Raw genomic sequence first — 27,415 nt, 5'->3', positions numbered from 1 at the left:
AATGTGGCAATTAACTTGGGAAATCTCTGCACACAAGAAAAGTTTAAATTTGTTAAGCATTTCTGGATGAAGTGAAGCTGAAGTCTGCATTCAGTAGCCTGAACCTAAAAGTGGCCTTTTGGAAAAGATAATGCCAACAGCAGCTGACTGTGCCGTTAATGGGGTTGATTTGACTGCCTTTAGGACTGAAGTGACCTTTTCAGAAACTTTCAAGCAGGTATGTGAGTGCCTCCTCTAGCTCCAGCAGTGTGTGCATGTATGTTATAGTTACCTTTACCTTTAAAACTTGCTGGAAACTAGCAATCTTGCACATCTTGCCTAAGCAAAAGAAGGCAGTTCAAGAGCTAATATACATATCAGAGGTTTGGTTCCTTCTGCAATCAAAGGGAGAAGAGAGGCTTGCAGTAAGAGTTGCACAAGGAGGAAAATTAATCTGTTGAGTGGTTAACCAGGCCTTTTCTTTTAACAGAGCCCTTTATTTGGAAGAGCTGGGCATGATAGATCATTAAAGTACAACAGAAGGTACTGAGTAATAAAGAATTAAAAAAGATTGAAGAAATCCAATAATTCAGCAGTTTGCACGTTAGTTACAAAATAGGGGCAGTAAAAGTTGAATGGATGAGTGACATTAAAAGCCCTCTTTATGGTCCAAAGTTAATTTGAATAACATTAATTTGCAGTTGACAAATTGTGTCTTTTTCCCGTTTGTAATCCAACCATTTATTAAACTGTAAAAGCAACGGTAATTAAGTATTAGTGCCCAGCAGTGCTACCATGGTTAGTTACAGCAGGGACGGGTGTGGAATAACTTGCCTTACGACGTTAGGGAGAATACAAATGTTTGCGTTCCTAGGGAGGAAGCCAGGAGAGACATGGTGCTGCCCAGCGGTCCTTGCCAGCTGCAGCATCTTCTTCATTTTCTTTTACCTACTGAATCCTTTTGCAGTGCAGTGAGAGAGGGGTGCGGGGGGGACATGGGAAAAAGGTGGGTGCTCTATCTTTTGCCTGCTGCTGAACGGAGCATAACAAAACTGCCAACACCGCTGACTCCCCTTCATCCCTCTGCTGCCAAGGGGCGAGGGAAGCAGGGAGCCCTCTCTGGTCATCCTGCCTTGGGTCTTCATTCAGCCAGCACTCAAAGGAGGTCAGAAACAAACCCCGAGGGACGCTCGCTTCCCTTCCCCACGTTACCGCCCCAAATTATGTCGGCCTCTGACATGCGGCATGCCCAGCCGTGGAGGCACTGTCTTGCCCAGGCATCCCACGCTACCTTTCTTACACAAGCAATGACGTGACCTCCTGCCCGCACTGCCTCCTGCCAGCGTGTTGCCCTGCCTTCCTGTAAATTTGGTCTCCCTTGTGAAAATGAAGGTTTTGGAGCACAGTTGCAGAGTGAAACCTCCTGGGGCTGGTGGAAGGGGGAGGTGAAGGGAAGGATTTGCGGAGACATGTAAGCCTGTTGGAGCTGCTGTGCCAGGATGCTGCTGGCCACGTGGTGAGCATGCGTTGTCTGAGCTGGCAATGCTGCTAACGTGTCTTCTCACCGAAATACTTGGGTTTAGCACTGTGTTACTTGACATCGCGCTGAACCTGAGCCACAAAGCTCACATTTTTTCTGAAAGGTTCTCAAAAGTGTAGTATTTTTGTGATGAGTAGTAAGCATCTTTCCAAGCGTTAGCTTTCCTGAGGAGTTTCAGGTCAGGGCTTGGCTGAACACACAGGGAGTCCCACATCTGAGGGTCCCCCTGGACCCCCCACACGTTGCAGCCTCTCTTCTGGCCACTGTGGCTGGGGGGAACAAACGTTTGTTTTGCTATCAACAAGCATACCAGCAGGAACGACCATCCTCCTGCTTGTTTACAAGGACTCCCGTTCACTGAGATGCTTTGTTTGACCCCAAGCATGATTCCTTAAATAGAAATAAAAATTCTGATGTCAACCTGGGTAGTAAAGAAAGTTTTGTAACGGGCATTTATGTCTTCTCCCAACAATTACCTGTGGGCATCATGTGCAGTTTAAAGTGTCAGGGATCAGTATTGTAATTCCCATCCCTTTTATTCTAGTGCAGAAGTCCCTGTCTCTCATTAAAATTCTCTGCTTGTCTGCTGCATATTTCTTACACCTCCACCTGTTATGTCACCCAGACTTCCGACAGAAACTTATTTGGATAATGTCTGCAAGCAAAGAATTTTCCCCGAAAAGGTCGAAGATGGAGACACTCTGTCAGGACCTGACAAGTGTAAATTTCTTAATGTATGAGGAGTATATGAAAATACAAATCATCACTGAGAGCCAGCCTGAAGCAGACTGAAAAGCTGTCATAAGCAATTTTCAAAAAGTATGAGTTATTTGGTTCTCTTCCAGGAGGAACAACTCCACAGGCATAAATTCGTGAATGGTACTTGACAATCTTAACAAGTCGTCCTCTCCCAGTGCTGAGCGTGTGACAGAGATGTGATAGGGACTGTGTGCTCTCCTCTCTTCTCCAGCTGTGGAGGAGCTGACGTGATAATCAGGGGATGAATCCTGCCTTCCTGAACTTGAGGCATTCCTCCACTGAAGCAAATTTCAAGGAACTGATTAATCTGACAGAGTTAGGCCATGTTGGAGCTGATTATTTTCAAAAGACGTTTTATGGATCCTCTTCGTTTCCATTTACTGAGAGCAATGATAGGAAAGAAAATAGCAGATGCCTTGTGACAGGCACCTTGGCTATTTTATATGCTCCTCGGTTTTGTACTTTTTTACTTTGGGCATGTGGAAAGATCATTGCTAACTGGATGGGCCTATTCACTGGTGTATGGAAATGGACTTTAAGAAGGGTTGTGCATGACTGGCAAATCAGTTCTAATTGAATAAATGTCAAGGTCAAAACAAACAAGTGATGAAGATGAGAAAGCCCTGGAGTGGTATCTGCTTCAAATCATATTAAAGGCTGTTCAGTAGCAAAGTGCTTCAGGGGGTCTATGCAAAATTAAAGAGCAACGAAGTTGCTGCGCAGTTTTAAACCAGAAATATCTGTTTCTTCAGCTGAAATTGAAAGCTGGTACTTAGGAAATGTCCTGACTGAGGTGGCAAAATTCATTTCTCTCTTGTGTGCGTGTGGACTAGAGCAGATGGGGTGGCAGGTTTCTGACAGGTAGGAGGGCAAGCGGCACTCCCCTGCTTAGCGCTCTGCGCTGGGGGACAGTGGAGTGTCACAGTGGCCTTGTGCCGCTCGCTCCAATTGCAGTGAACTGGATACAATTAACATGATGAACATCTTATCATGGTGGTTGTGGACATATATCTAATAACAAAAGCTTGTTACAACATTATATGTAACTACAGTCCCGAATCCTAAAAGAATCCTATGTAAGGATCTAGATTTTTTTTTTTTTAGGTCATCATGAAACTTGCATGTACATAGGCTACAGGAGACATCCAAAGTTTTTTCTAATTCTCTTTCCTCTTCATTAATTTTCACTGACGACTGAGGCTCCCTTGTAAACTAGAAATGTAGGTGAATATAAAAATGTACGATGCAGAGCCCAACAAACTCCTTTTGTCAATATGATTTGCTTTAAATTAGGTGTCATGCCACAGTGTGTCAATAAGTGCAGACTGTGTGTTTTTCAATGTCAAGTCTTAATATTATAAAATATCGATACAGCAGCTGCCTTAAATCATTGCAGAGAGGGGACAAGAGCGAACACAAATTAGTTTCAGGTAGAATATAAATTGTCAGTTTAAAGAAGTATTGGAATGTTGTTTAATGAGTTACCATTGTATTTTTTAAGCAACTAATTGTTGTGGTCTGATTTCAAAGTCATTTAGGCGCTTGGAGATATGTTTAAAGTTCAGGAGGAACTGGTCAGGTACTTAAGAAACTTAGAGTATGTTTCTGAACCTTTAAGTGCCTGAACTTCTTGCAAAGATTAGCTTTCTGGTATCCAAAGGGAGATTCTTTTTTCATGCCTCTATTCTCCAGGTTTTGTTTTGGATTCTGGAGGAGGTCATCTACTTAAAGTCACAATACTAAGATCAAATTATTTAAGTGCAAAGAATATCAGCCAAGTAATGTCTCATTAGTGGTTGATGTTAACAATAAACCATGCTGCTGTCTTTGGGGCTTTTCCAGCCAAAGTAGAAGAGCTACTTTATATAATTTTGTTGCAATGGTGGCAAGTATGTGAAAAGACTCATCTGCTTCACATGAATGAAATCCATCATAAATCTGGTTTCTTGAGGTAGTGAGATGACCGGTTCAATCTTGACTTAATTGGTTTTAATTTGTTTTTCTGAAGCTAGTTAATCATTTAGGTGCTTGTGTCCATATGAGAAAATGAGTTGAGTTTTCAGGCATCCAATGATCTGGCTTTAGGATTCTGTTTGACATTATTTTTATCTTTACACAAAATGTTGAAAATGAAATGTCATCACTCAATTTCTGTATGGCTGTCAAGGCCAGGTGAGGTGCCACAGAAGTAGAACATACCAGTTGTTACAGAAGTGTCGAATGCTTTTAAATGATTACTGAGAAATGCAAACACCTACACAACTGTGTAGTTATCCAGAATGTAAGAAAAAAAACAGATGTAGCTGACCTATTTTAAGGTATTTTTGCTGTGTGCACTCCCGTGTCCTGGCGCACTGAATGCAAACTGCCCTGGGCTGCCCTCTGAACTGTCTGAGTGGCTCCTTACCCGCTTGTGAAGGACTAGTAGGATTTGTTACTCTTGTGCAGCATTTGCCATTGCACATTGTAATGAGCTTAGTTTCAAAAAATGTACCTGATGACGGGTATAAACTTGATTTTGAAAATCTTCATGTCGGCACTCTTGTGTGGCACCGTAGCATGGTGAGGGAAAGCTGCTCACCCGAGTAACAATTTGTGAGATTGGTCTCCCCTCTCTCACAGCGATATTTGAGCTTCGTTAGTCAGAGTCTACTTGTTGCAAGCGTGATGTGGAGAAAAGATTGCCAAGTCTTAATAGTTTAGATATTATTATTATTCAAAGTAGTTTATATTTTCCAAGCTAGCTGTAAGGTGTTGCACCTATCTTGTTCCTGTTTTCAGATATTTTCATGCCTAGTTTGGTCACAAAGGAAAGCGCTGTTTGTTTATCATCAAATGTGTGAAAATGACTGTTGATCCTACTATATCTTTTGAAGGTAATTTCTACCACTGTAACAAGCCAGAATCAAAATGACTAATCAGTTATAAGCCAGTCCTCATTAACTTGCACTAAATTATTTTCATTTGGCAGATAAAATAGCCACTTTTCCACCCTTAATTAGAATTTGGTCTAATAGGATTGACAAGTCAAGCTGGGGGGAAAATGCCCTTCTTAATTGCTTTTAGAATGGAGTAATTTTTTTAACAGCAGATTGAATTTGCTATTTGTGTTATAGGAAAAATCTGCCTGGTGAGCTAATGTATTCTTTTTGTTTTTAAAGCTTGCTGGGATTGCCCATAGCAAAATAAGCTTAACTAGTGTTATCTTTAAATAAGTGTGTTTGTACAGTATTGCACTGTACTAAGACTGTAATCAGGATTTTAAAATGGAAGGGTTTGAGGGAAGTAGCCTTTCACTTTCTTCATTCACTGTTCAGTGTCATCATCAAATGTGATCACTTTAAGTGACTTCCAGTGAAGCGAAAAAGGGATATTCCTTAGTATCCTTTTCCCCAACATAGCAGTGTAATTTTTTTTCCATTTATTGCTTCAGGAACACACTGAATCTCTCTTTTGAAAGCTATTCTCTATACATTTTTTCTCTACTAACTTGGCCGAGCATAATCAAATTACTATTTTCTTTCACGTCCTTGAAAATCTTACTCCTAAAAACTTGGCCAAGCGGGGATACTTGCTGTGTATCCAGCCAGCTCCAGTAACATCCTTCATGCTTCCTTTGGCCCATGAATGGCTGGACCCAGCAGTGCTCATCAAGACAGAAGCAGTATACTCCCTGCTACATGAACCCAAAGGGCAAATGTCACAGAGTCTATAAATATTTTGAAGGGTTTTCCATCAGGATACCCTGATGAGCAACTTGCCACAGATCTGTTTAATTGTAGCTAAAAATACGGGAGCTGATTCCCTGCTTCCTGGGACACTGACTATGAGGTGCCTGCACTGATTGCAGTTAAAGCTTGTAGTTAGGTCAATTCATTACATTAAGTTTTGTTTCAACGCTGTACTCTCTTAGACAATTTTTGTAGCATAAATCAATAAAACAATGACTGTTTCCCTGGAGATCCCACAAATAAGAAATATGCTTATACCAAGACTTCACAATTTTTGCTCTTTTCCAATTTTTTTTTTCTTTAACCACAATTTGAGCCCTTTCTTTTGGCAAACAGTGTATAAAGACAGTACGAAAAACAAAACAAATGCCCTCCCCCCCCCAAATATTGGTCTTTTCAACTCTTTATAGGGACTTGCTTCCACCTTGAAGTCTTTCAGATATTTTTTCATGATATGAGAATTCATATGAAATAAATTCTTAAGAAGAATTGAAATCTTTAAGAAATAGTTGGCTGAAATGCTTATGGTAAGGTGAAGAACTCCTATTTTGTGTCTAGAACAAGTTCAGTGAAGTCAGTGATAGCTCGTGTTTCTCTCTGTTACTCATTGCTCTACATCAATCCTAAAGTAGCCAAAGCTCTTTTGATTCTCGTTCAGGAGAACGTACCCAGTCCCCACATCCGCCCTGTCCTTGGCCTCTTTGCTGACACTGCCAACAAGGTTATTGAATAAAGTGGTGTGATTTTAATGATGCAGACACCTGCCCAGTAGGAACTGGACTGAAACTACCAGCTTGTTTCAGATAGACCATTGAACAGCTGTCACATCATAATAACGTTCAGTCACTACCAGCTGGGGTTGAAGTCAAACCTGTGACCTGCAGGTGAAGGGCTTTCTAGCCGTTACTTGTGCCTTGAACCATCTAGCCATTTAAATGTCTTCAGAAAGGATGCGTTTTGAAAATCTGGTTGGGAAGAGAGAAGGGGAGAGGATTTTGCCAAAAAACTTGTCGCCTTTTCTTCCAATTAAAAATTCCACGCATTTGATACTGGTTTTGTATTTGCATGAGAAACCTGAGAAAAGCCAGATGATATCAATTATGTCTATGGGCCAGGCAGGTCCTCACAGTTAAGTCATGGTGGTGCTCAGAGGTGGTGTGGTATAATGCCATTAGATGCATCCTTTTCAGCTCGGTCTTCACGTATTTGAATATCTCTCCATTTAAAAAGAAGAGTGTATTGACATAGTGTCTTTGTTTCGTATAGATCCTGAATCTGCAGTTTTGTAGCAGCTTTCCAGTCCCTATTGTGCATTTAACTTAGATTTGACAGAAACCACAGAATGGTTTTGTAATGGATATTATCTGTGCTCCTGGTCCCTGAAATGCCTTTTGGATGGGCTAATATCAGCAAAATTTTAGTGGGTAGTCAGGGAATTATATAGAAAACATGTAATTGGACTTCATGAGAAATTGTTGACTAATACCCTTCTGATGGTACCTTGGTATCATCTATGGCTGAGTAATCTGTGTAAAGTGATTTGCATCACAGCCGAGTTAGTGTCGAGGGTATACTTTGGACAGAAGGCACACTTTAGAAATTAGGATCTCCATTTTTTTTCCATGTGAAAATACACTACATATGCTCCCTGTTTTTCTCAGGGACTATCGCACAGCCCTAAAACATTTACAGCTTTGCCTATGCTAGAAGGAGGGGATGAGTGGAGAGGAAATATGACAGTGGGGGCTGGTGGCAGCGTGAAGCTGCAGCTCTCGATGTGCTTTCAGTGCCTTGTTTATTGCTTCGTGCAGCACAGCCTAGATGAGGCTCATCAAGAGCCAACTCTAATTGAAGCTGTCCTATAAAAGTGCTGTTACGAGCAGATGTGGCTATACCACGAATATTTTTTTTTAATGAACTTAAAAATATTTTAAGACCTAAAATATTTCTGGCCAGAAACGAGATACTTGGCACAGACCAAACATTTAAGCTTCATTGCAGAAACTTATCTCAATTTTCTCACTCCATTCTTAGTTCTCAATTTCTCCTGGGGATCTGGTCATTACTTGCCCCCATTAATGCTGTGTACTTTAAAAGGTTTTATTTGGTGTGCTTTTCCATCTTGACATAAAGCAAACCTTTTGGGATAGATTTTTATTGGAGATTGGAGGAGAAAGTCTCTCGTTTGGTCAAGATATCAGGGAATATTTGGGCACATTTTTAACTTATATTTTCACAATGGGGCCTTCTTCTGGCTTTCCCAGGTGTACTTTTCCGCCTTCAGCTGTGATAACTTGATGCCTGTTGAAAATAGTTACATTTCGTAACCCTTTTCCCACCCACATATCGCAACTCAAATGATGGCAGCCGAGATGCTGCTCATCTCCACTCGGCGTGGGAACAAAGTACAGCAAAATTCGTCGTGGCCTGCGCAGGGTGAAAAAAGGTGGTAACTGTGTACGGTGAAGAGCAGTTATCAGCCTGGGCAGCAAAACTCAAGCACGTGAGCCTTGCTGGCTGCAGTGTTGTGGCACCTCGCTGCAACCAGCCAGAGCTTCTCGGGCTGTCCTTCAGTAATTCCCTCTCCTGTCGTCATCTTTCTGGAAAACTGACCAGTGAATTAAAATGTGGGCGAGTCAGTTTAAGTGAAACAACCTATTATTTCCCATAATTTTGGATTCACATGTAATTCTTTTTTTGATTGAAGCAGCTTTCTGTGGGAGTCAGAAGCTTGAAAGAGAGTTGTTTTCTAGAATGAGCAGAAAAGTTGAGCAAATGTGACGGCACTTGGAGAAGGTGGGTAGCTGAGTTTTATTTTAGGCTATTCAGGCTATGTTCTGCTAGTAGAAAAAGGACTTACAAAAAAAACAAGAGTCATGACTTGAAGGTGAAGAAGGACTATAATTGAAAGAAAAGCTTAAACAGGTATTCCAGAGGTGTAACTCTTTTCTGTGCTTTGCTTTTTGTTTGATCTAAGCCTTTGCAACATCCCTGCTGTGTTGTTTTGATGTGGAGTTGTGGTTCTGTGCTCCTTGGAGAGCATTGCTTGTAAATTTCTCCCTGGCAAGGAGGACGCCACGGTACAGGGGCATGTGTGCTGCTCTGGGGAAAGGAGGAGCGAGCGTAACCATGCTTTGGACTGTGAAGCTACCTGTGAAGGAAGAAACCATTCTGTACCAAACCCTAATTTATTGCAATTAAAAAAAAAAAAAAAGTCATAAAGGAGAAGTTCACTGTATCCCTGCAACGGAAGTAACATGTTGGCAAGACATAATTTCACCTTTAGCTGTGCAAGGCGATGGCTGATTTGCGAGTGTGGTTCCTCCTAGGCTTTCAGTTTTGTGTCCTGATGCAGAACTTGCATTCCCCATGGATTCGGCACTGTTAGACCTATTACTTTATCATATGGGGATCAACATTATCTTGGGCAAAAGCGTCATGCCCCGCCACGGGCAGGGTGCTGTCCTGGAGGGCTGATGGCGGGCGGCGGTGCCATACCCTAGTTGGTGTGGGAGCAGCCGGCTGGAGAAGCGGGCTGGGGAGGCGTTGAGGAGATGCTGGATAGGGCTGGGGAGGATAAGGTAGGAAGCAAGGAGCTATTTTGTAGCTGAATTCTGAGCAAAGACTTCTTTGTCATAAGCGCTGTCAAACAGCCTTGTTGCTATGGCAACGCCGGCTAGATAACCCATTTGGGAAAATACTTGTAGGACCTAACACTCTATCATCTGTCATTCAATAATTTCATGTTCATAATAACTAGGAAATCAATGGCCATCCTCCGAGACAGTTTGCTGAAAGGGTAAGCGCGCCGCTGCCGCACGCAGCCCGGGCTTGTCTCGGCTCGCTGGGAGGCTCGCGCTGGCCATGGAGCGTGGGGCACCACTCGCTTGCGTGGACCTGCTCAAAGATTAAAAACAGGTTGAGGTTCGTGACCTAATTAAACTGTGCTGTTGACACCCATAAGAGAGAGAAGCAAATGGCATATAAAGCAGTTGTTATAGTGTGAGGAAACAAAGGTTTGGGTAGAATTAGCATTTCATATTTTAAAATACCAAGGGAAACTATGTGCTCAAGTTATCACATGGCCAGCATGAACAAATTCAGTAACTTAAAGGCATTTTTTTCTTATCTTGGCTTTCTAATTAAACTGCTTATCATCATAAAGGCTGTGTTACCTGCATGTTATGTATTGAATATAAAGCAATCACGGAACAGTAATTAAAATTCTTAAACATGCACCCGTTGACTTTACATACAATTAGTTTACTGCAGTGTGTCATTTATTAATAGCGCAAGTTTTCAGAACTGAGCCCCTGGTTGGCTATACAGGGAAAGATGTGTTTAGTAATTACTTTGGCAATGTTTATCTGTTTTGAAAAAATGCGCTAATATATATCTCTGGAAAGTAATACTGTAAATAAAAAACATCTTAAATTGAGACTTGGGAAGAGAGGAGGAGTCCTTGCTGATTGGGGTATTACAGACATGAAGAAGAGGTAATTCTTATTGCTCTATTAACAGTATTTGAAAGATGCTCATTCTCATAATTCACAACAGGAGTTTCTTTTTCCTTTTAAAAATTCTTTTGGAGCAGAAAGATAAGGTGGCTCTTTTCCAGCTGACTGTTTCAGCACGTTTTAGGTCCAATTAGCAGACAGCGCAGGGCAGATGCACGCAGGGCCACAGGCCGAAGCTTTGGAGACAGACTTCTTGTTTGTGCTGGGGAACGTGGTGAATACTCAGGTCCGTTTTTATGGTTTTCTGCAAAGAGGACATGCCTTTTGAAGGGAAATTTGTGGTTCACGCTGCAAATATAGTAGTCAGTAGTCATGTGAAGTGATACCTTAGGTATTATCATGGGAAATGAGAAGGCATCACGGTCCTTCTTGTTTTGTACCCAGAGGTCAAACTGAGAGCTTTCACGGTGGTGACTTCAAGCTCTTTGTTATTTGATGCCCTGCTGTGGTTTCTTGAGGTAAGCATTTGCTTCTGCAGCTTTTGAAAACTTGTTTGATTACAGCACATCCAACTACAGGCTTAATGTGTGCTTTCTGCATAAAATGTTTTCAGTTGTTCAAATCAGCAGAACTACTTGCAGGTCCTAATTCCTGGCTCTGAGTTGTGTTAGTTAAGTCTCAGAAGCAGGGTGTATTTTATTTGTCCACTTGCAGTTTAAGTTTAAAGTGGCTTGGATTCCTGTATTATGTCAGGTTTGGAAAAATAATTTCCTGGAATAGATCTGTTCGAAAGTGCCTGAAGAAACCTGTTCTTTTGATGTTCTCCAACATCCTGGGTTCAGAGAAGAAGACAGAGGTTCAGGAGGGTGCCAGAGTTGAAGATATCACAGCCCAGCTGTGGAGAAACCCGGAACTCAGTTCAGGCAGAGGAGGAGTCGAGATTTCATTGTAAGCGACCTGATGAAGAAGGACTCCCTGAAGGAAATAGATTTAAGAAGATGTGTGAATGAGATCCCAGAAGAAGTTTGGCATAGAAGAAATAGAATAGTTATCCCCAAATTATAGAGCTTCGTAAATAGCACTAGAGGTGCAAGTAGAAGAATTAAGTTGGACGTGTTAAGAAAGGGCTGTGGGAGCAGGGGCAATGACAGGAAAGAGTGACAGATGAGCTTTTAATGTCTGAGTCTCTGGTGGTGAAGGTGTGCACCTTGAATGGGAAGTGATTAAAAATACGTTATCTCAGCAAAACTACTCAAAATGGAAATATTCAATCCACAGCAGGCAGGATTGACAATAGTCAAGCTGTGATGTGGCTCAGCCTTTCAGGGGGATTTTTTGATTCCATATGGAAAAACAATCTGGACGATTTGGATAAGGCACCAAAGGGGCTAACAATAGACCCACCATTGAAGAGAACTGAGAAGCTGTCCTTGAGAAAAGTACATCAAGATAACAAGCTAAGAAGGAATAAGAGCAGATGGCTGGAGAGGAAACGAGTAGGTGCTTGAAGTGGCACAAGTAACTTCTCACACCACGTCCACGTAGCAATCCTTGTAGCTGTCAGTTTTGTATAGGAAGTAATCTTCTCACCTGTGTGACAAAATGACAAAGCCTTATTTCTTGATGTGCACGGCTGCTAGGTACCTCCTGTGTGTGCACTGCAGGAACAATGCTCCCCCGGCCTCTCCGGTTACCTCCCTTCACACCGGGGCATTTGGCAAAGGAAAAGCTGTCTTGTGTGGGCGAATGAACATGTTCTGCTGTGTTACTAGTTGGCAACTTTTACTCAGATTATTAAAGAAATGCAGGGAAGCAGTACGAAAGTTCATTTATTCGCCTTTATGAATGGAATTGGCAGCTTCCATGACTTCCTATGGGGATTCTCATATTTACTTTGTGTGGACTTGAAGGAAGGAGTTGTAGAGATATGGATGCATTTATTATTTATTGGTTAGGTCTTGTGCTTTCCCCCAGCATTTGTCAGTAACTGCTGTTTTCTGTCACCCACTGGAAGATGGAAAGGATGAGAATTTGCAAGAGCGCCGAGGGAGCACGAACTGTGACTGCCTCTTCCATACTTAATGCGAGTGGATAAATACACAACATCAGTTTCCAGTGCTGGCGCTCGCTTCAGCCGTGCCAGTCTTCCTTCCCTCTCTTCCTTCGCCGCCTCTCCTAATAGAGGAGGAAAGCCAGGAGGAAGTTGTAACGTGACATTGCCTGTGTGTTGCAGGGGATAAATATTGCCTCCCCTGGTGCTGCTTTGATGAATCTATTTTTAGTCAGGGGTTAGATCAGTAAAGCTTGCACTGGAAAGTGTGAAATAGCATTGATCGGACTGACTTCTGAAGCAGGGTGAAAGACAAAAAAAATCAATTAAACCTGTGACCCAGGCATCCTGGTTTATTTTGCTGTGTGCAGGAAAGCAGACCTGCAGCTGTTGCTTGCTTTAACACCCGAGCTGGGACTGTCCTGGGGAGCAGCCCCGGCGAGCGCGGCTGAGCCCAGCCTGCTTCGGAGGCTTTGGCAGGCTCTCCCGTCTGCCAGCCGCTGGGCACAGGCTGAGGAGGTCTCCTCCACGGCCTTCCACCCAGCGAGAGGGGTTGTTTCAGAGTTCAGCTCTTGGGAGGATGCACAGGAGGGAGAACGCTGGGGAAATTCTGAAGCCAGAGGTGAAAGGAAATAAGGTAGAGAAGAGCTGGGAAGGAGCAGGATGTGATGGACAAAAGCAGTGCATAGCAGCAGGGGCCTGTTTGGAGTCATGAGTGGATGAATGGGGAAATAAATACAGAGTTGTGGCAGGGCACAGAATTTAAGCTGGGCATAGGAAACAAGAAAATACAGAGCAGGATATGCAAAAGTAAAATCTCACTGTACAGTGAAGGAAGGAGAAGAGAAAATGAGATAAAACTGCATAGGTTTGTGTTGCCGGCTGGAAGCTAGTGTGAATTTTGTTATGCGTGTTCTCTGCAGTTTATTGTAAGAGCTACCTTCAAAAAGTTTTTTATTTAAAATTGGGTTTAAGTCATACTGGTTTTGTTTCTTTGCAAGGTGTACAAAGATCTTGAAAGGTTTTTCTTGTCCCAGGCAATTGCTGAAATTCATTAGATGCCATCCTCTGGTGTGTTACTGCTCTGCCGTCACTTGCTTGGTGCTGGGTAGCTCCCTCACCACGGAGCTTCTTGGTGCTTTCTACACTGGTACTGAATTTTGAAAATTATTTGTCATATTTCAATATTATGCATTGCTAGATTTCTGTGTTATTCACACATTTGTAAGATGGTGATAACGCTACCTGAGTTTGTGAGGTACTTTGGTATCTCTGTATGAAAAATTCTGTATGAAACTTGACTTCTGTTGTTATGTAAATAGTTTACTGACATGTAGGGGTTTTTAATACAAGTTAAATTTAAGGATTTTAAAATAATCTGTTTTACTTGCTCAGAATTGTTTGCTCTTCTGCTTGTGCCTGAAGGAATAAAAAGTATTTTCAAACAGAAAATAGACCTTTATATAGATTGGTCTCCTGTTCACTAATAGTACAGATAGAGTTTAGACAAACTAGCTGAGGATGAGAGTTTTTTTCAAGATCTTTGCTTCTCATCCTTATTTTATCACTTAACTTGCTATTAGGATAGCATGTGTTCGGAAAAGCACCTAAATGATTAATTTTATCAGTTGAATTGTGACCTTTTGTGAGATGTTTATATGATGAACTACAGTAGGAAGTAGAAAGATGACACAAGCGCCTTCTGCAGTCCTTCCTAGATGTACAGAAACCTGAACATTTCACATTGTGATCTTGATGTGGTCATAGCTGTGTCTGCACCCTGTCACCTGGTGATCAATATACATATCTCTCATAACTTAAAAGAAAGAAGGCACTCTGTAATCAGAGAAATTAACAGCTAAATGAGAGTTTGTGGTCAGCTGGTGTCCCCTTTGAGGTCAACAAGAACACAGCTATGTTTATGAGTTTTGCTAAGAAAGCCAGGAGAAGCTAATTTAATTTGAATTTCTGACAGGTTTCCAGGAGAAGTAATCCGTGAAGTTGTCAGGATTACCTATAAGACTCGTGTATTTTTTGCAGCAAGAATGAGCCCATCTTGATTTAGGTTCTGAATACTTTGTGTCAGGAATATACTCACACCTTTTACTCTCTCTAGTGTGTTGGTCTTTGTGCAGGAGAACTCTTGGTTGCATGCTTACGTCTAGTTGACAGAAATAGCTGTTAAGGATGCTTTACTAAATTCTTACTGAGGCTTGCTCCGTTTCTTTAAATGTATCACTGATTTCTGCCTTAGGAGTTTCAAACACCATTTTGGATGAGAAGTATGCTGAAATCATGGTCTTTTCCCCACGATTTTTATTCCAACCAAAAGTGGGAATGTTTCTTAAAAAAACCTCTGTTCTTACATGATAACCCAATTCTGAGGGATGTGTAGCATCCAAACTTTTGGGTAGCTAAAATTGAATTTTTAGTTCACATTTCTAGCTTGAGATAGGACTCTCTCTTGTGTTTCCTGAGCTGACAATGTTGTTGCTCACTGCATGATAAAGTACATTTCCTAATTTATTTGACCATCACTATTTGGATCCCTGAAGCATTACAGTAAATCCCTAATGCGTCTGCTGAAGGGGAAGAGAACAACCTTACAGCTTCTGGCTAGTCACTCCGGTGACACAGCGAGGTCACTCCTGAAGGCAGTAACTTTTGAAGAAGACCACAGTGGGACAGAGAAATATGTCTTGCTACATGCAGGTAGTGTTTAACCATAGAAAATTTGTTGTCTTTTGCTAGAAGTCAATGACTCTCTCAGAAAACTTGTGATTCAGGAGCTGGGGGAGGAAAGGCATTGTTTGCCATAGCAACCTTAACATCCCCTTACAGTATGTCTGTCAGTTGCGTGAGGGCTAATTTATCATGTAAAGTGTATGCTATGTATGTCACATTTTACTGTCTGTTCATTTGTTTTGATAATCAAGATCTTGACAGATTTGTCCCACATGGTAGGATTTATAGTAAGGGTTTTCTTATCACTGAATTAAGTTGATACGTATAATCGTAGTGTCCTGCACAAGAACTGAATAGAAATGAAAGAGATTCAGGCTAGAGGTGAAAGTCTTGCAGACAAAACACCCCCCACCCCCCCCAATTTGTTATTCTCCTTGATTTTTTTTCTTTTCTTTTTTTTTCGCCCTATGATTTGTTTCATATCTCTACAGGAGCAATCACAGAGAAGAGAATAACCAATGACTTTGAGAAGGTTAAATATTTCCCCTTCTATTAAAAGATCTTTCTGTTTTATAAGGTGAGAAGTGTAATTCTGTAAAAATGAAACACAATTGAGTTTTCGAAATGTGCTGCTTTTCCCTCCAGTGTACACGCTCGCATACATACCGCCTGTAGTTTGAAGCCTGATAAGTAAATTCATTTTTCACAGATGTCACTTCCTCCCCTGTGGTAAATGAGAACATCTTTCTCTCCTCTCTGAAGACGACGAGTTGAAAACGTGGGGGCTGACTTCTTATGGACAAGTAGAAACATGGACAGATTTAGCCGCAGGAGATGCCTACCTGGCCTGAAGCCTGTTGTTTTCCTTTTGAGGTTAAATGATTCGATAGTACTGAAATTGTCTCTGGAGTAGATGAGATTGGGTTTATCCATTTTTGTATTACAGCAGAGTGCTTCGGTCTGAGTGGGCAAGTGGATGGGTAGGTGCGGGTGCACAGGGAAGGTGTGTGTCTGTGTGTGAGCATCTTTAAACTCTTACAAATGTGAGTACATGATCTGGCTTGCTGGAGGAGCTGGCAAAGGTTGTGCAAGTAGCCTTGAACTTTTTGAGATAGAGAGCTCCAAACAACATCTCCTAAAATATCTGTTCTGCAAGGATATAATTCTATTTCGTTATTATTTTTAAGAAGTAGCATCGTTTGCTTTTCGTAAAGTATAAGGGTACCAAGGGCACTCGCTGCACTATCAGACAAAGCAGGGTGGACATTTCCTAGTAAGTAAATACATTCAGATAAATGTAAGGGGACTTCCCTTTTCCCAGCCGTAAGACTGGAGAGAACATCGGTGGAGAATTACAAAGCAGAGATTCTTTGAGCAGGAGATTTCTGTTTCATTTCTCATCGTATTTCTTTGTTCTAGACTCTGCTTTATCTTTATGACTGATACAGACAACTAAAATACACTAGGGAGCTCGGTTGTGTATTTCAAGAGGAGCATATTTTGAAATCCAAAATGCAAAACTTCAGGGAGATAGTGTTTTCACTGTGTGAAAGTTTAATTGGGAAGGATTTTCATCTCAGATGAATTGCACTGGTGTCGCTACTATTTCATCTATTAATACTTACTGGTGAAGACGGGTGCTAAGGGGTTCATCTTCAGAACACACTGGGGGTTTTTAACTGCTTCAGTCTTGGTAAAGTGAATGAGACCCATGCCTCTATGATTCCTGCTTCCCACCTGAAGGTTTCTTTTAAGTGATTTTGGTGTTTTGTAGGGTTTCAGATGTTTTTTGTGCCAAATACTAGTTAAGCACTTCACTTTAATTTGCACCATTCTTTGACTGTAACGTGATTGAATGCTTTTCCTCCACTGTACATTGTCCTTTGGCTATTTTAGGAAGCTATATTCAAAAAGTGTTTTTAATGCCCCTGTCCAGAGGGCTCAGACAAACCCGAAGTCCTGGCATGCTGCGGTAAGGCTGAAGTGGAGCACAGGGGAGGCAGCAGCTGAGCAGAGGCTGTGCGGCAGAGGTGTGCCTGCGGTCGGGCAGCAAGGGCCAGGCGGGCACCCAGCCCCGGAAACCGCTGGCGTGTGCCAAATCTCCCCTCTGAAGCTGACAAGCTCTTGGGTTTGACTTTTTATTCCAGGAGGAAAGAGCAGATTTCAGACTAAGGATCTGAAATCTCGTTCAGGGATAAAGCAGGATTTGCTATGCTAATTTCTTTTCCACAGGACATCAAAATGGAAGAAAGAGAGGCATTGTTAATCGGATTTCATTTGTCTCCATCTGTGTGGAGTTTTTTCACTCTTTCTATTGTTTTTCTTCCTAACTCCTTATACCTGAGTTCAGACCTGGCGTTGCTGTTTCACAATGGCCTGGGTGAGCATTGCAGGGAGCTGGGGTTTGGGGGGGGGGGTGGGGGTGGGGTGGGCCAGGAGGGGTGTGCTGGCAAGGCTGAGGTCTGGTGTGCTGCGGGGGCTCGAGGCGCCCCGATGCTGGCGGAGCAGCTGGTGTGGGGTCCCAGCGGCGCCGGCGCAGGGGCAGGGACCGGGCTCTGCCCAGGCAGCCAGCCGGGTCAGCATCCAGCAGACCCACACACCTCCCAGACAGCTGGCACGGTAACCAAACACCAGCAATTTTCAGAGAAAGACACATCTAATACCATTAATTTTCTTCTAGAGCAGACGGTAAGGTAACTAAAGCCAGGTTGATTGGGCTTCGTTGGGATTTTTACCTAATGATCTTCTAGAAAGCAGGTGCACTGGCAGTGATTTTAAGCTTTAGAAAGCCCAAACAGTGTACAAAGTAAACCTTTAATGCTGTGGGGATTTTATAGGAGGGGGAGCCGCATTAGTTTTAGATCATTACAAAGCATTTGCTGACTACAACAGAATTAATGGCGCTTTTATGGTAGTCAGTTAATGACTGTCAACAAACAGAGTTGATTTCAGTTCAAGTTGTAATTTTAAATCAAACTAGCCAGCTGTCAGACATGGGAGTGGTGTGGATGGTTCCTCCTGCAGTATTGTGTGGTGCCGCTCCTGCATCCATCATTCTATCAGGTGTGTGTTGGGAGCCAGGTTTGAGATTCAATCACATACACCACCTAATACTAATTCTAGGGAAATGAAGTCATGATTAGTTACACAAAAACAACCAACTCCCCTCTGCCTCACTAGTCCTTGAAAGACTTGGGTCATTTCTATGTTGCAAAATTATTTTTTACTATAGTAACATGAGCTTCTGACAGTTATATTACATCTTTATGCTTTGGTAAAGGAGGAAAGCAGCTGCTTTTATGCCCTGATTCAGTACAAGTCTCCTTTTGAGCTTCAATACCACGAAAATCCATTCAAGGCCATGAAAACTTCCCTAATCCCGGGGTGTTTTTCTAGGGCACAGTAGGCCATTTATACGGGGCAAGACAGAATAATCTATTATATTGCATGTATACTTCAACAGTTCTTCCAGATTGTCAATTGTATGAGCTTTGAAAGTGAACAGTGAAGTGTCTGTATTGGTAAATATGTCTCTATAACGGTAGTGCATTATTCATGACAGGCTACTCTTCTCAGCATCTTTACCACACTTTTGAAATACTCAGATGTGCCAAAACTACTTTTGTAGGTTTATCCAACTAGTGGTACTTAAACTGGAAGGCAACCGAAAAGGAAATGGTCCAATCTACCTCTAGCTAGTATATTTTAGCCACTCTGGGTGAAGACATGTTCAACCATCACCCTGGCCTAAGTACATCTCTTGTTTAGTTTTTCTAATCCCTCAAATTGCTGTGATTGTCGTTTTTAGCAAGGGACTTTCTCAAGTCATGAGTAATTTTTCTTTTGTACTTTTATACTGATTAGCACACCATGAGTATTACTTAAAACTTTTAATTAAGAAACCACACAAGACATTTTAATTACATTTGAGTGCTGGAGACTGCGAGGGTGGCCTCAGCGGAAGAACTTGGACGGGTGTAACAGCCCTCCATAATACATTCTTTGAAAAGCTCTGAAAAGTCTTAAAAGGTTCATTGAATTAATGCTCTTGCAAGACAGGTTTTACTTATTTTATAAGAATGTAAAAAGGAAGAGCTTTTCTAATGATGCAGGTATCAGAGGAAAGAACAGAGCCAAGGAGTCCTCACTGCTGCTCTCATCCTCTGAACCAGTTCCTGCTGCTTCAGCATTTGAATTAGAGTTTTGTCCTGTGAGCTCAGTTTCTCATTGAGGCGTTTCATTGATATTTGCCTTTGTTTGGTCTGGGCCTGAACTTGGTGTGTAATATCTCAGTTCCAGATGGTCTTTCTTTCCCACACAGATGTAAAAAAAAAGCTTAGATTTGATCTTCAGGTGTTGGGAAAAATTCTGATTTTTTTTCTTTTTTAACAGATGTAACTTGAAAAGCTTTGAAACCAGTGAGGACAATAATAAAATGTACTTTTATAAACATGTTTGAAGTCCAAAGTCATGATGCGATCATTAATAAAGCCTTGTAATGCAGTTGGACTATATGGTGTATTACCAGCTAACGTTAGCGAAGGAACTTTCAGTTTAGTACATATTCTACCTTTTTGTGCAAGAACTGGTAAATTTGGAGCTTTAGAATTGAATTAGTAAAGGGATCATATTGCCAATATTAGATTTCTGAAGAGGCCAACAATAAAACACAGGCAAGCTATCAGCAAGGGGATGCATGGAGAGAAATCTCGCTGCTGTATTCTCTCTCATCGCTCCCAGGAGTCGGTGAATTACGGGCTTCCTAAGCAGGCAGATGACTACTGACAGTTACCTGTCGTAAAGCTGTCTAATACCTTTTTGAACCCTTTTCTGCTTTTTGCTTCCAGTGAGTTTTGGTAATGAGTTCCACAGTCAAATTACTTAGAAAAAAATTCCAGACTTCCTTTTGTTGCTTTAAATGTATTGTCTGATAATTTCATTGTGTAATGTGAGAAGGAATGGCTTCCGTATGAGGGAAAAAATTATAGATTAAGATGAAAGATGCAGGGAAAGCGAACTATTACACATCTGTGTTTCTCATCTATTCTTCATAGCTCTTCCATTTCCATTAAATGATTTAGAGATGGAAAGACCAGGACTGCTTGCTGTATTCATATGTGGATATTGCTGGGGTTTGTGCAGTTTCATGACAATAGTTTCTGCTCCGTTGTCAGTCTTTTCCTAAAATTCCTCACATTCTGCTTGACTTCTTACTGTGGGTAAGCATTGAACTTGTAGTTCAAGGAAACTATCCACAACTCCAGATCTATTTTCTGAGTAGAAATAACTACTTTAGAGACCACGGCTCTGGATATTTTAGCAATGTTCCCTAAGTGCATTATTTAGCGTTTATCGACATGGGACTTCGTATCCCAATTTATCTATAATCAGAGTTTTTTTCCACAACTCTGTTCAGCCATTTTAGGTTTGGCTATCCTGAATAAAATTTTGTCGTTTCCTTTAAATCCTTTCAAGCTTATTTATGAGTAATTCTACTCGGTACACTGCATACTGTTGAAACTCTCTAGTGCAGTAAAGAACTATCAGTCTGGTTTCACATGATGACATGGTTAAAAAAAAGTAAAGGTGTGTCAGATAGTTTCCTTATAATTAACTGATGAGGTAGAGAAAGTCAAGAGAAAGTCCAGTTTCTTTTAGAATTTGTTAACAGAGTCCTTAGTTTAGAGAAGACTCTTAGGGCCAGCATTGACCGATTTTCTCAATTTAACTGACACCGTCCACTTGATGTCTTTATGTATTCCTAAGGCCTTAAAGTTCAGTATAGGCATCATTTGGTGCTCTGCAACACTTCTGTAATTGATTATGGCAGCAGTTTAAGAAACAACGAGGAAGCCACTCAGAGTAAAAACCTCAGAAAAGAATATCCTGGATGAAACTTAGAGAAAGAAAAGCAAATAAAGGTGAGCAGTCTGAAGTTTGGCCCGTAGACCTGGCAAAGGAGTGGTACTTTTCCCAAAGAAAGCTAGCCAGCCCATTCACATGGGAGTGATAGATAAACAGGGGTTCTTTTTTTTTTTTTCTTTTTTCCTGTGTAGAACAAAAGGGACAAGTAGCTTTTGTGTTGTAAGCAATCGTGGCAGAGAAGGTTCCTCATGTGCTTGCTTTCCATTTCTCTCTAGACATGTATTTACATTTTGGACGAGGAATCCCATAGATCTGTGTCAATTTAACCATGAATGGAAAAAAAAAAAAAAAGAATAGACTGGACTTGTGTTGTATGATGTTGTAGGTGCTCCCTACCTTCCAGGAGGCATCTGAGCCTAATGGAAGATTCCACATATGGACCCCATTTGATTTACAGTCAGGTAGACCTGGATAGTCTTCAGATAAATTACAGTCCTCCTGGGAAATACAGAACATGGGAATTCCACGCCCTGCCTTTTCTCCTACCACCCTTATTCTTGCTGTGACTTTGAGCAGTGCATGAAGTCTCAGTGGCTGTGCTAAAGGATGAGTTTAAACAAGTGTCTTTCCTACGGACATAAATTAATGTTCCTGCGAATATTACATTTTATTGTAGATACACATTCTTACTTATTTTAATCATGCATTTTTTAAGTGTTCTGATGTCTGTGGAAAACTTATAGTGCATTTTTGCCTTGAGTTAGATTTTCATGTATCTTTTGTAGGGAGTGTGGTTAAATTTTCCAGTTTTTTATATTTGCAAAAATCCCTTTTATTGGAGCCTAAGCCCATCTCAATGACTCTGTACTTCCATAGTTGCACCTTCATTTAGCCTACTGGGTAATATACATTATGTTATTTTAGAGTTCAAGCTGGTTAGCTTGTATGCAAATTCTGAGTCTTTGGGTTACATTTACTGAAGGTTTTTAAGTTTTTCTCTGCAATCGTAGGGCTCGAAAATTCCTTGTTTTTCTAATACGCAAACTGACTGATGCATACAATCTGATGCATACAATCTGACTGATTCCAGCACCTGAGGCTTTAGGAAAAACACTAATTATCACGATGAACTAAAAGATCTGGCCAGACTGAGGTCAAGCCTTAAGAGTTCAAGCATTTGTTTAGGACAGTGGGGATAACCAACTCCCTTTTTCTTATGATATTTTTGTTTTACAGGTATGCAGCCCTAAGACTATAAATTGCATTGCCATCTATTCTGTGAGCTAAATTTCTGGGAATTCTTCAAAATTTATAGAGTAAATGCAGTGGGGTTGGTAAATTCAGGAGGAGAGTGTGAATTCAGGGGCATGCAAAGGAAACTTGGAATTCCACATTTGCCTCACTGGGTTTCACCACTGAGTTTGGACCAACAACTTCATTATCCTCACTTAAAATGAATATTACATTTTAGTATATGTCTTTTAGCTGTGTGATAAAGAAGATATAAAGGAGTGAGTGGCCTTTAATTTGCATTGTCATTGCCTTGAATTTTTTGCAATGATAAACTTTCAAGCATGGGTGCTTATAATTAGACGCTTCTATACCTCAGTGAGGAAACTATATACCAAATGTGTAAGTCATCTCCTAGATACTTAAAATGAATTAGGAGACCTAAACAAGGGCACCTTGTTTGAAAATGTTAACAGAAATTTTGCTGTAACTCTCTTGAAATTAAACTCCATCCCTTTGCATTATTGCATTCCTGGTTTGACTATAAATTATGATTTTAGTTTTTATGGTAACATTAAATTGTAGGTGATGAACATGGAGAACTCCACAATCAAGAAAAGCATTGAATTATTCAAATATCTTTGAATTACATGTAGAATAAGAATTACTTGATTATGTTTTAGTACCTTTTTGGTCCCTTTAGCTACAAATTTGATGTTGGAGGGGGATTAAAAGGAGGGAGAGAAGGAAGGAAAGAAAGAGATTGCTTTCTCCCCAACATCAAATTCAACTTGACCAAAGCACATCATATATTTCATTTTAGTCATTAGTTCAGTCAAGTTTTGCCTTGAAAGTCATTCTGTGCTGCACAAAGTTTGGTATTTTGACTACATGTAAAATCAAAGCGGCATATTTAGGTGGAAATCAAGAACCTGGAAGTACACCTTTCCTTCTCAAATAAATCTATTCAGCCCTGCAGACTGTGCCCATTAGTGGCCGCAGAAGCAGAAGACAGAACCCTTTTACTCTCTGTATGGGCAGAGGGCATGCACTTGATAAATGAATGGAGAAGCCTATGTTGGCTTCAGAGAAGGAAACAAAAGAACCAGAGGAAGACCAATGAAAAAAGAGACTGTCAGAAGAAACTGCTGAAAAATTAACTGTAGTTTTCCATTGCTTATTTTGTCTGTTGGGGTTTTTTTGTTGTTTGTTTGTTTCTTGTGCCTGTACAACTGGATTCCTGCAGTAATGTATCCTTTTCCCCTTTTTTTAAAGAACTAATTTTAAGGGACTATAAAAAATATACCAGGGTAAATCATGTCTCCTTTTATGAATGTAGTTTAGCTTTCAGACTGTGTATGTGTCAGAGGAAGAAGTTGTGTCAGTGGAAGGAGAGAACACTTTCGTCGAAAGATGGCATGGTTGTCCTTGCACGACTGTTGTCTAGTTCCTTGATCTGACTTTCTTAAGTTCAAAATTTACACATCTGAGAATCCTTCTGCACCTCACAATATAGAAACCTTCAAAGACTGAGTTGATGTTTGCTTCATGGGTTTAAACCTCTCAGCATGAACAGCATTTCATGGGAGTGTGGAGGAGGAGAACAGAGGCTGATTCTTTCTAACAATGATGAACCTGCCTCCGTGGTTCAGCTTTGAAACCCTTGGACTTTGGGAAAGTTCAGAACCAAACCTGCCTGCTCAGGTTCTTCCACCAAATAAAAATTAATCTTAATGTTATGTTTCAGAACAGTGCTGGAAGCTGATCTGAGAAGAGCTTGCTCTGTTAATGGTCATTATTTGATTCCTCCTGACTCTGCTCATTTATTAAAGGAGATGAAATTTAAATAAGATCTGGTCTCAACCTATCTGTAATTTACATAGAGGTTCTAGCAAACTTTACTGATATGCAGAGTTGCAGTAATGGTCCAGTTTTTCCTGTAGGTTTCTCTGCTTGGCTTTCATCCCGGCTGTTAGGTAAAATTAAGGCCCAGAAAATCGGATTATTACATCCCAAGGGGCAGGACTGATAAGCAGCACATGATTGTTGATCTGCTTGCTATCCGGTGTTGGTGGTGTTTGAGGTGCTGCTAGATGCAAAGCCAATTTGTTAACAATTAGTGCTCATTAGAATCATTTCCTGTTACCTATTTTAAATGTTTGACAAAGCACTTTTAGAAAACTGCCCCCCCCCCCCCAAAAAAAAAGGTGTACATCAGCGCTTAGTAATTGCAACTCTTTAGGGCCCAGTGTCAATCTTAACTAACTGGTTTCATTGGTTTCCAAGTAATTATTTCTGCTTTGGATCCCGCCTGCTATCCCCTCCAGATTAAAGATGCTTTGAAACAAGGACCTAGTTCTTGATTAGCAGAGTTGCTGAGAAAGGAGTGATAAAAGCAACTTTTTTATTTTCTGTCTTGGTTTGCCATGGCTTGTTATCTTGCATAACTACCAATGGATTACATGATATACAATATAGGAATTAACGTCAGCCTGGAATTAAGTGTGATTTCCATTGGCCTTAACATTTAACATGTGGGTTTAATTTTAAATGCATCCTTGCCTTTATACACACATTGAGAATTGTGGAGCCATTAAAATCTAATTTACAAATGGTAAAATTAGATAGAATGGCGTGTTATAATAAAAGCTTTGATATCTAGGAGTCCAAGAGGGTATATCTGTTGAGTTTCTTAGAAATTGGGGCTATAATTACTATTAATCTGTTTTACATGCCAGAAGAGACATCAATGCGAGATTATTTAATAAACAGTACAATGTGTGTATATATGCAAAAAGCACCAGATCAGGCACACCTGCATTTCCACATATACTGGATATGTATGACGAGTTGTTATAGACTCATGCCTTTTATGAGTACACTGGAATTTTGGCTTAATTTGGCAGTGTCAAAGGTGAAGCTGGCAGTATAGCCATCTGGGTTAATTTTCTCTCCTTCCTTCTTTGCTTTAAATTTTTAGCAACATCAGCTGAGGTTTCAAAAGCACTCTCCTAAAATGCTTGCAAATATTTTAAGTGTATTCCGTGATCCCTGTTGCACAAGGTGGAGACCTAACATAAGACTTGACTTGTGCCTTTCCCACCCCCATTCATGAATAGCCTCACAATTACTGTAAAAATTAAGGCGAGTGTGGGTGAAATACATGAGGCTTAGTCCTTCTAACCTTAATAAACAGAGATGGTATTGACACAAGTAAATTTTGTTTAACCACAGTACATTTGCTTCTTAATTAGTGAATATTCATCTGTCATCAGCAGCAGCTATGACACCCCTCCCCGCTAACACGTTCTGTCATAAATAATCAATGAGAGGCTATTAATATTCATGAGTGAGAATCTGTGTAGTCATGTGCACTGATGCAGAGACAGGGGGAGTGTTGCCATGAACTGAGTCGAAACTCTGTGTGTGTATACGTGAGTGTAAGATAGTTAGGGAAAGGGAAGAAGAGCATGCTGCTACGCACTGCCCTGCCTTGTGCTTCCAGCTAACAGTGGTGTGCTGTGTTTCGGGGCTGGAGTGACTGATGAAAAACAGTAGTCAAGTCTGGAGGGTGATTCCCTGTCAGTGCATTTGCCTTTCAGTGCTGGGGAAATTAGAGGCTTTGCTCTTGTGTTGCTTATTAGGATGGGCTGCAATCTGTGCACTTTTCAGAAGAGAGAGGAGCACTACAAACTGCTCTATGAAGTTTCACAGGTGAGTGCAGAGGATATTACCAGCATCTCCAGAGTAAAAATGTGTGTTCTTTACAGAGAGTAAGTGGAGATGCTTTTGTTTTGCTTTGCCTTTTTTTTCCTTTGCAAAATTGCTAAGTTGTTTGGGGGGGGGTAATTATTAGTATTTTGGATGCCTGTTGTTTTCTGCTCGTTTGCCACTCCCCCTTCAGATAACTTCCTGTGGGATTCTTTTAACATTTTTGTGCATCTTCTGCCAAGATGTCAGTCATATAGCAGCAGTCTCACTGAACCGTATCGGTGATGTTTTAAGGGAGCCCTTGGCTTTGGTAACAAGACTTGATTTCAGATAAGTTGCACTGCTGCCTCTGAAAGCGTTAGGTCTGTGATCTCAGGTATTTCTAAGTTAAGGAACAAAGTTTTTATGGCATGTCTGTGCTGGCCAAGAAGTATGTTAAATTTTCACATTAATTAATTAAAATTGAAATGATTCTGAAACGTGCTTGTCACCTTTAAACAGGTACTGAGTACAACAGGGTTTCCATAGATGAGGTATGCTGCTTGTTCATTCATTGTGTGTGTGTTATTTCTGTTTACTACTAGACAAAGATCTTAATCCCATCTAGATATTTTGGTGTCTCTTTCAGCATCGTAGCAGTGTGAGTAGCAGTGTAGCAGTGTGCTGCTAACACGTTCCCAGCTCCTTCAGAATAAGATGAGAAAAGACGAAACAAGCACTTACCATAACAGCCCATAATTTTTGCTTGGATCCTATTGAATCAGTATTTGATTTGCAGCTTTTTGTTTGTTTTTTCCTCTTGGCACAGCAGATCCTCGCATACTAAAGTTTAGTGCCTTTCAGCATCTGTTCTCTCCCTCTCTATAATTTGTCCTGGCTTTGACACATTGCCGTTGACGGAGGCTGAATGCTTGCAGTTTTGGACTGCGCTGCTGCTGACAGGCAGCGCGGAGGAGAAAAAACAGCTTACGGTGTTGGTGGTCTATTGGCACAGCAGCAGCTAAGTGCCCATTGCCGACTGGTTCCCTCCAAGTTCCTCCTGACGTGATTCATTTCACAGTGGGCTAATTACAAAGTGGATTCTCTACACATGAAGCAGCCTCCTCAGTTGCGGTGTTAATGCACATTTTCATGGTAATGTGATCAGAGCCTCATTAGCCAGTTTCCAAAATGATCCTCTGCATTAATTAAATATAAAAATGACTCTTTTTTATCACCATAGAGAGGAAGAAGAAGATTAACATCGTTAATTACTACTGGGGGCAATACCTCTGCATCATTTTTTACCACAGAACCAGCAGGCGTATTCCATCCTAAAAAAGTGTCCGTTCGCAGGTAACCTGCCCGTTGCCTTGCCTGGTGAAGATGGTCTCTAGGTGGAACACTTCCCTTTAGTTCAATAGTTAGT

At 41.0% G+C, this 27,415-nt stretch overlaps 1 protein-coding gene across 5 annotated transcripts in view; it reads left to right on the top strand.

Annotated features, from left to right (window-relative positions):
• PDZRN4 (PDZ domain containing ring finger 4) overlaps window positions 1-27,415 on the top strand; it is a 255,192-nt gene that overhangs the window by 121,408 nt on the left and 106,369 nt on the right. The window contains exon 1 of one of the 5 annotated variants that reach the window (XM_050900201.1): window positions 25,942-26,010. The exons of the other annotated variants lie outside the window; for them this stretch is intronic. Within the exon in view, the coding sequence (XP_050756158.1) occupies window positions 25,942-26,010 (69 nt within the window). Of the gene's footprint in view, window positions 1-25,941; window positions 26,011-27,415 lie in introns of those variants that run through there. 5 annotated transcript variants of the gene reach the window in all.

This window comes from Gymnogyps californianus, chromosome 1 (assembly GCF_018139145.2).
Source record: "Gymnogyps californianus isolate 813 chromosome 1, ASM1813914v2, whole genome shotgun sequence".
NCBI lineage: Eukaryota > Metazoa > Chordata > Aves > Accipitriformes > Cathartidae > Gymnogyps > Gymnogyps californianus.
This window is presented reverse-complemented; position numbering and strand designations above follow the sequence as displayed.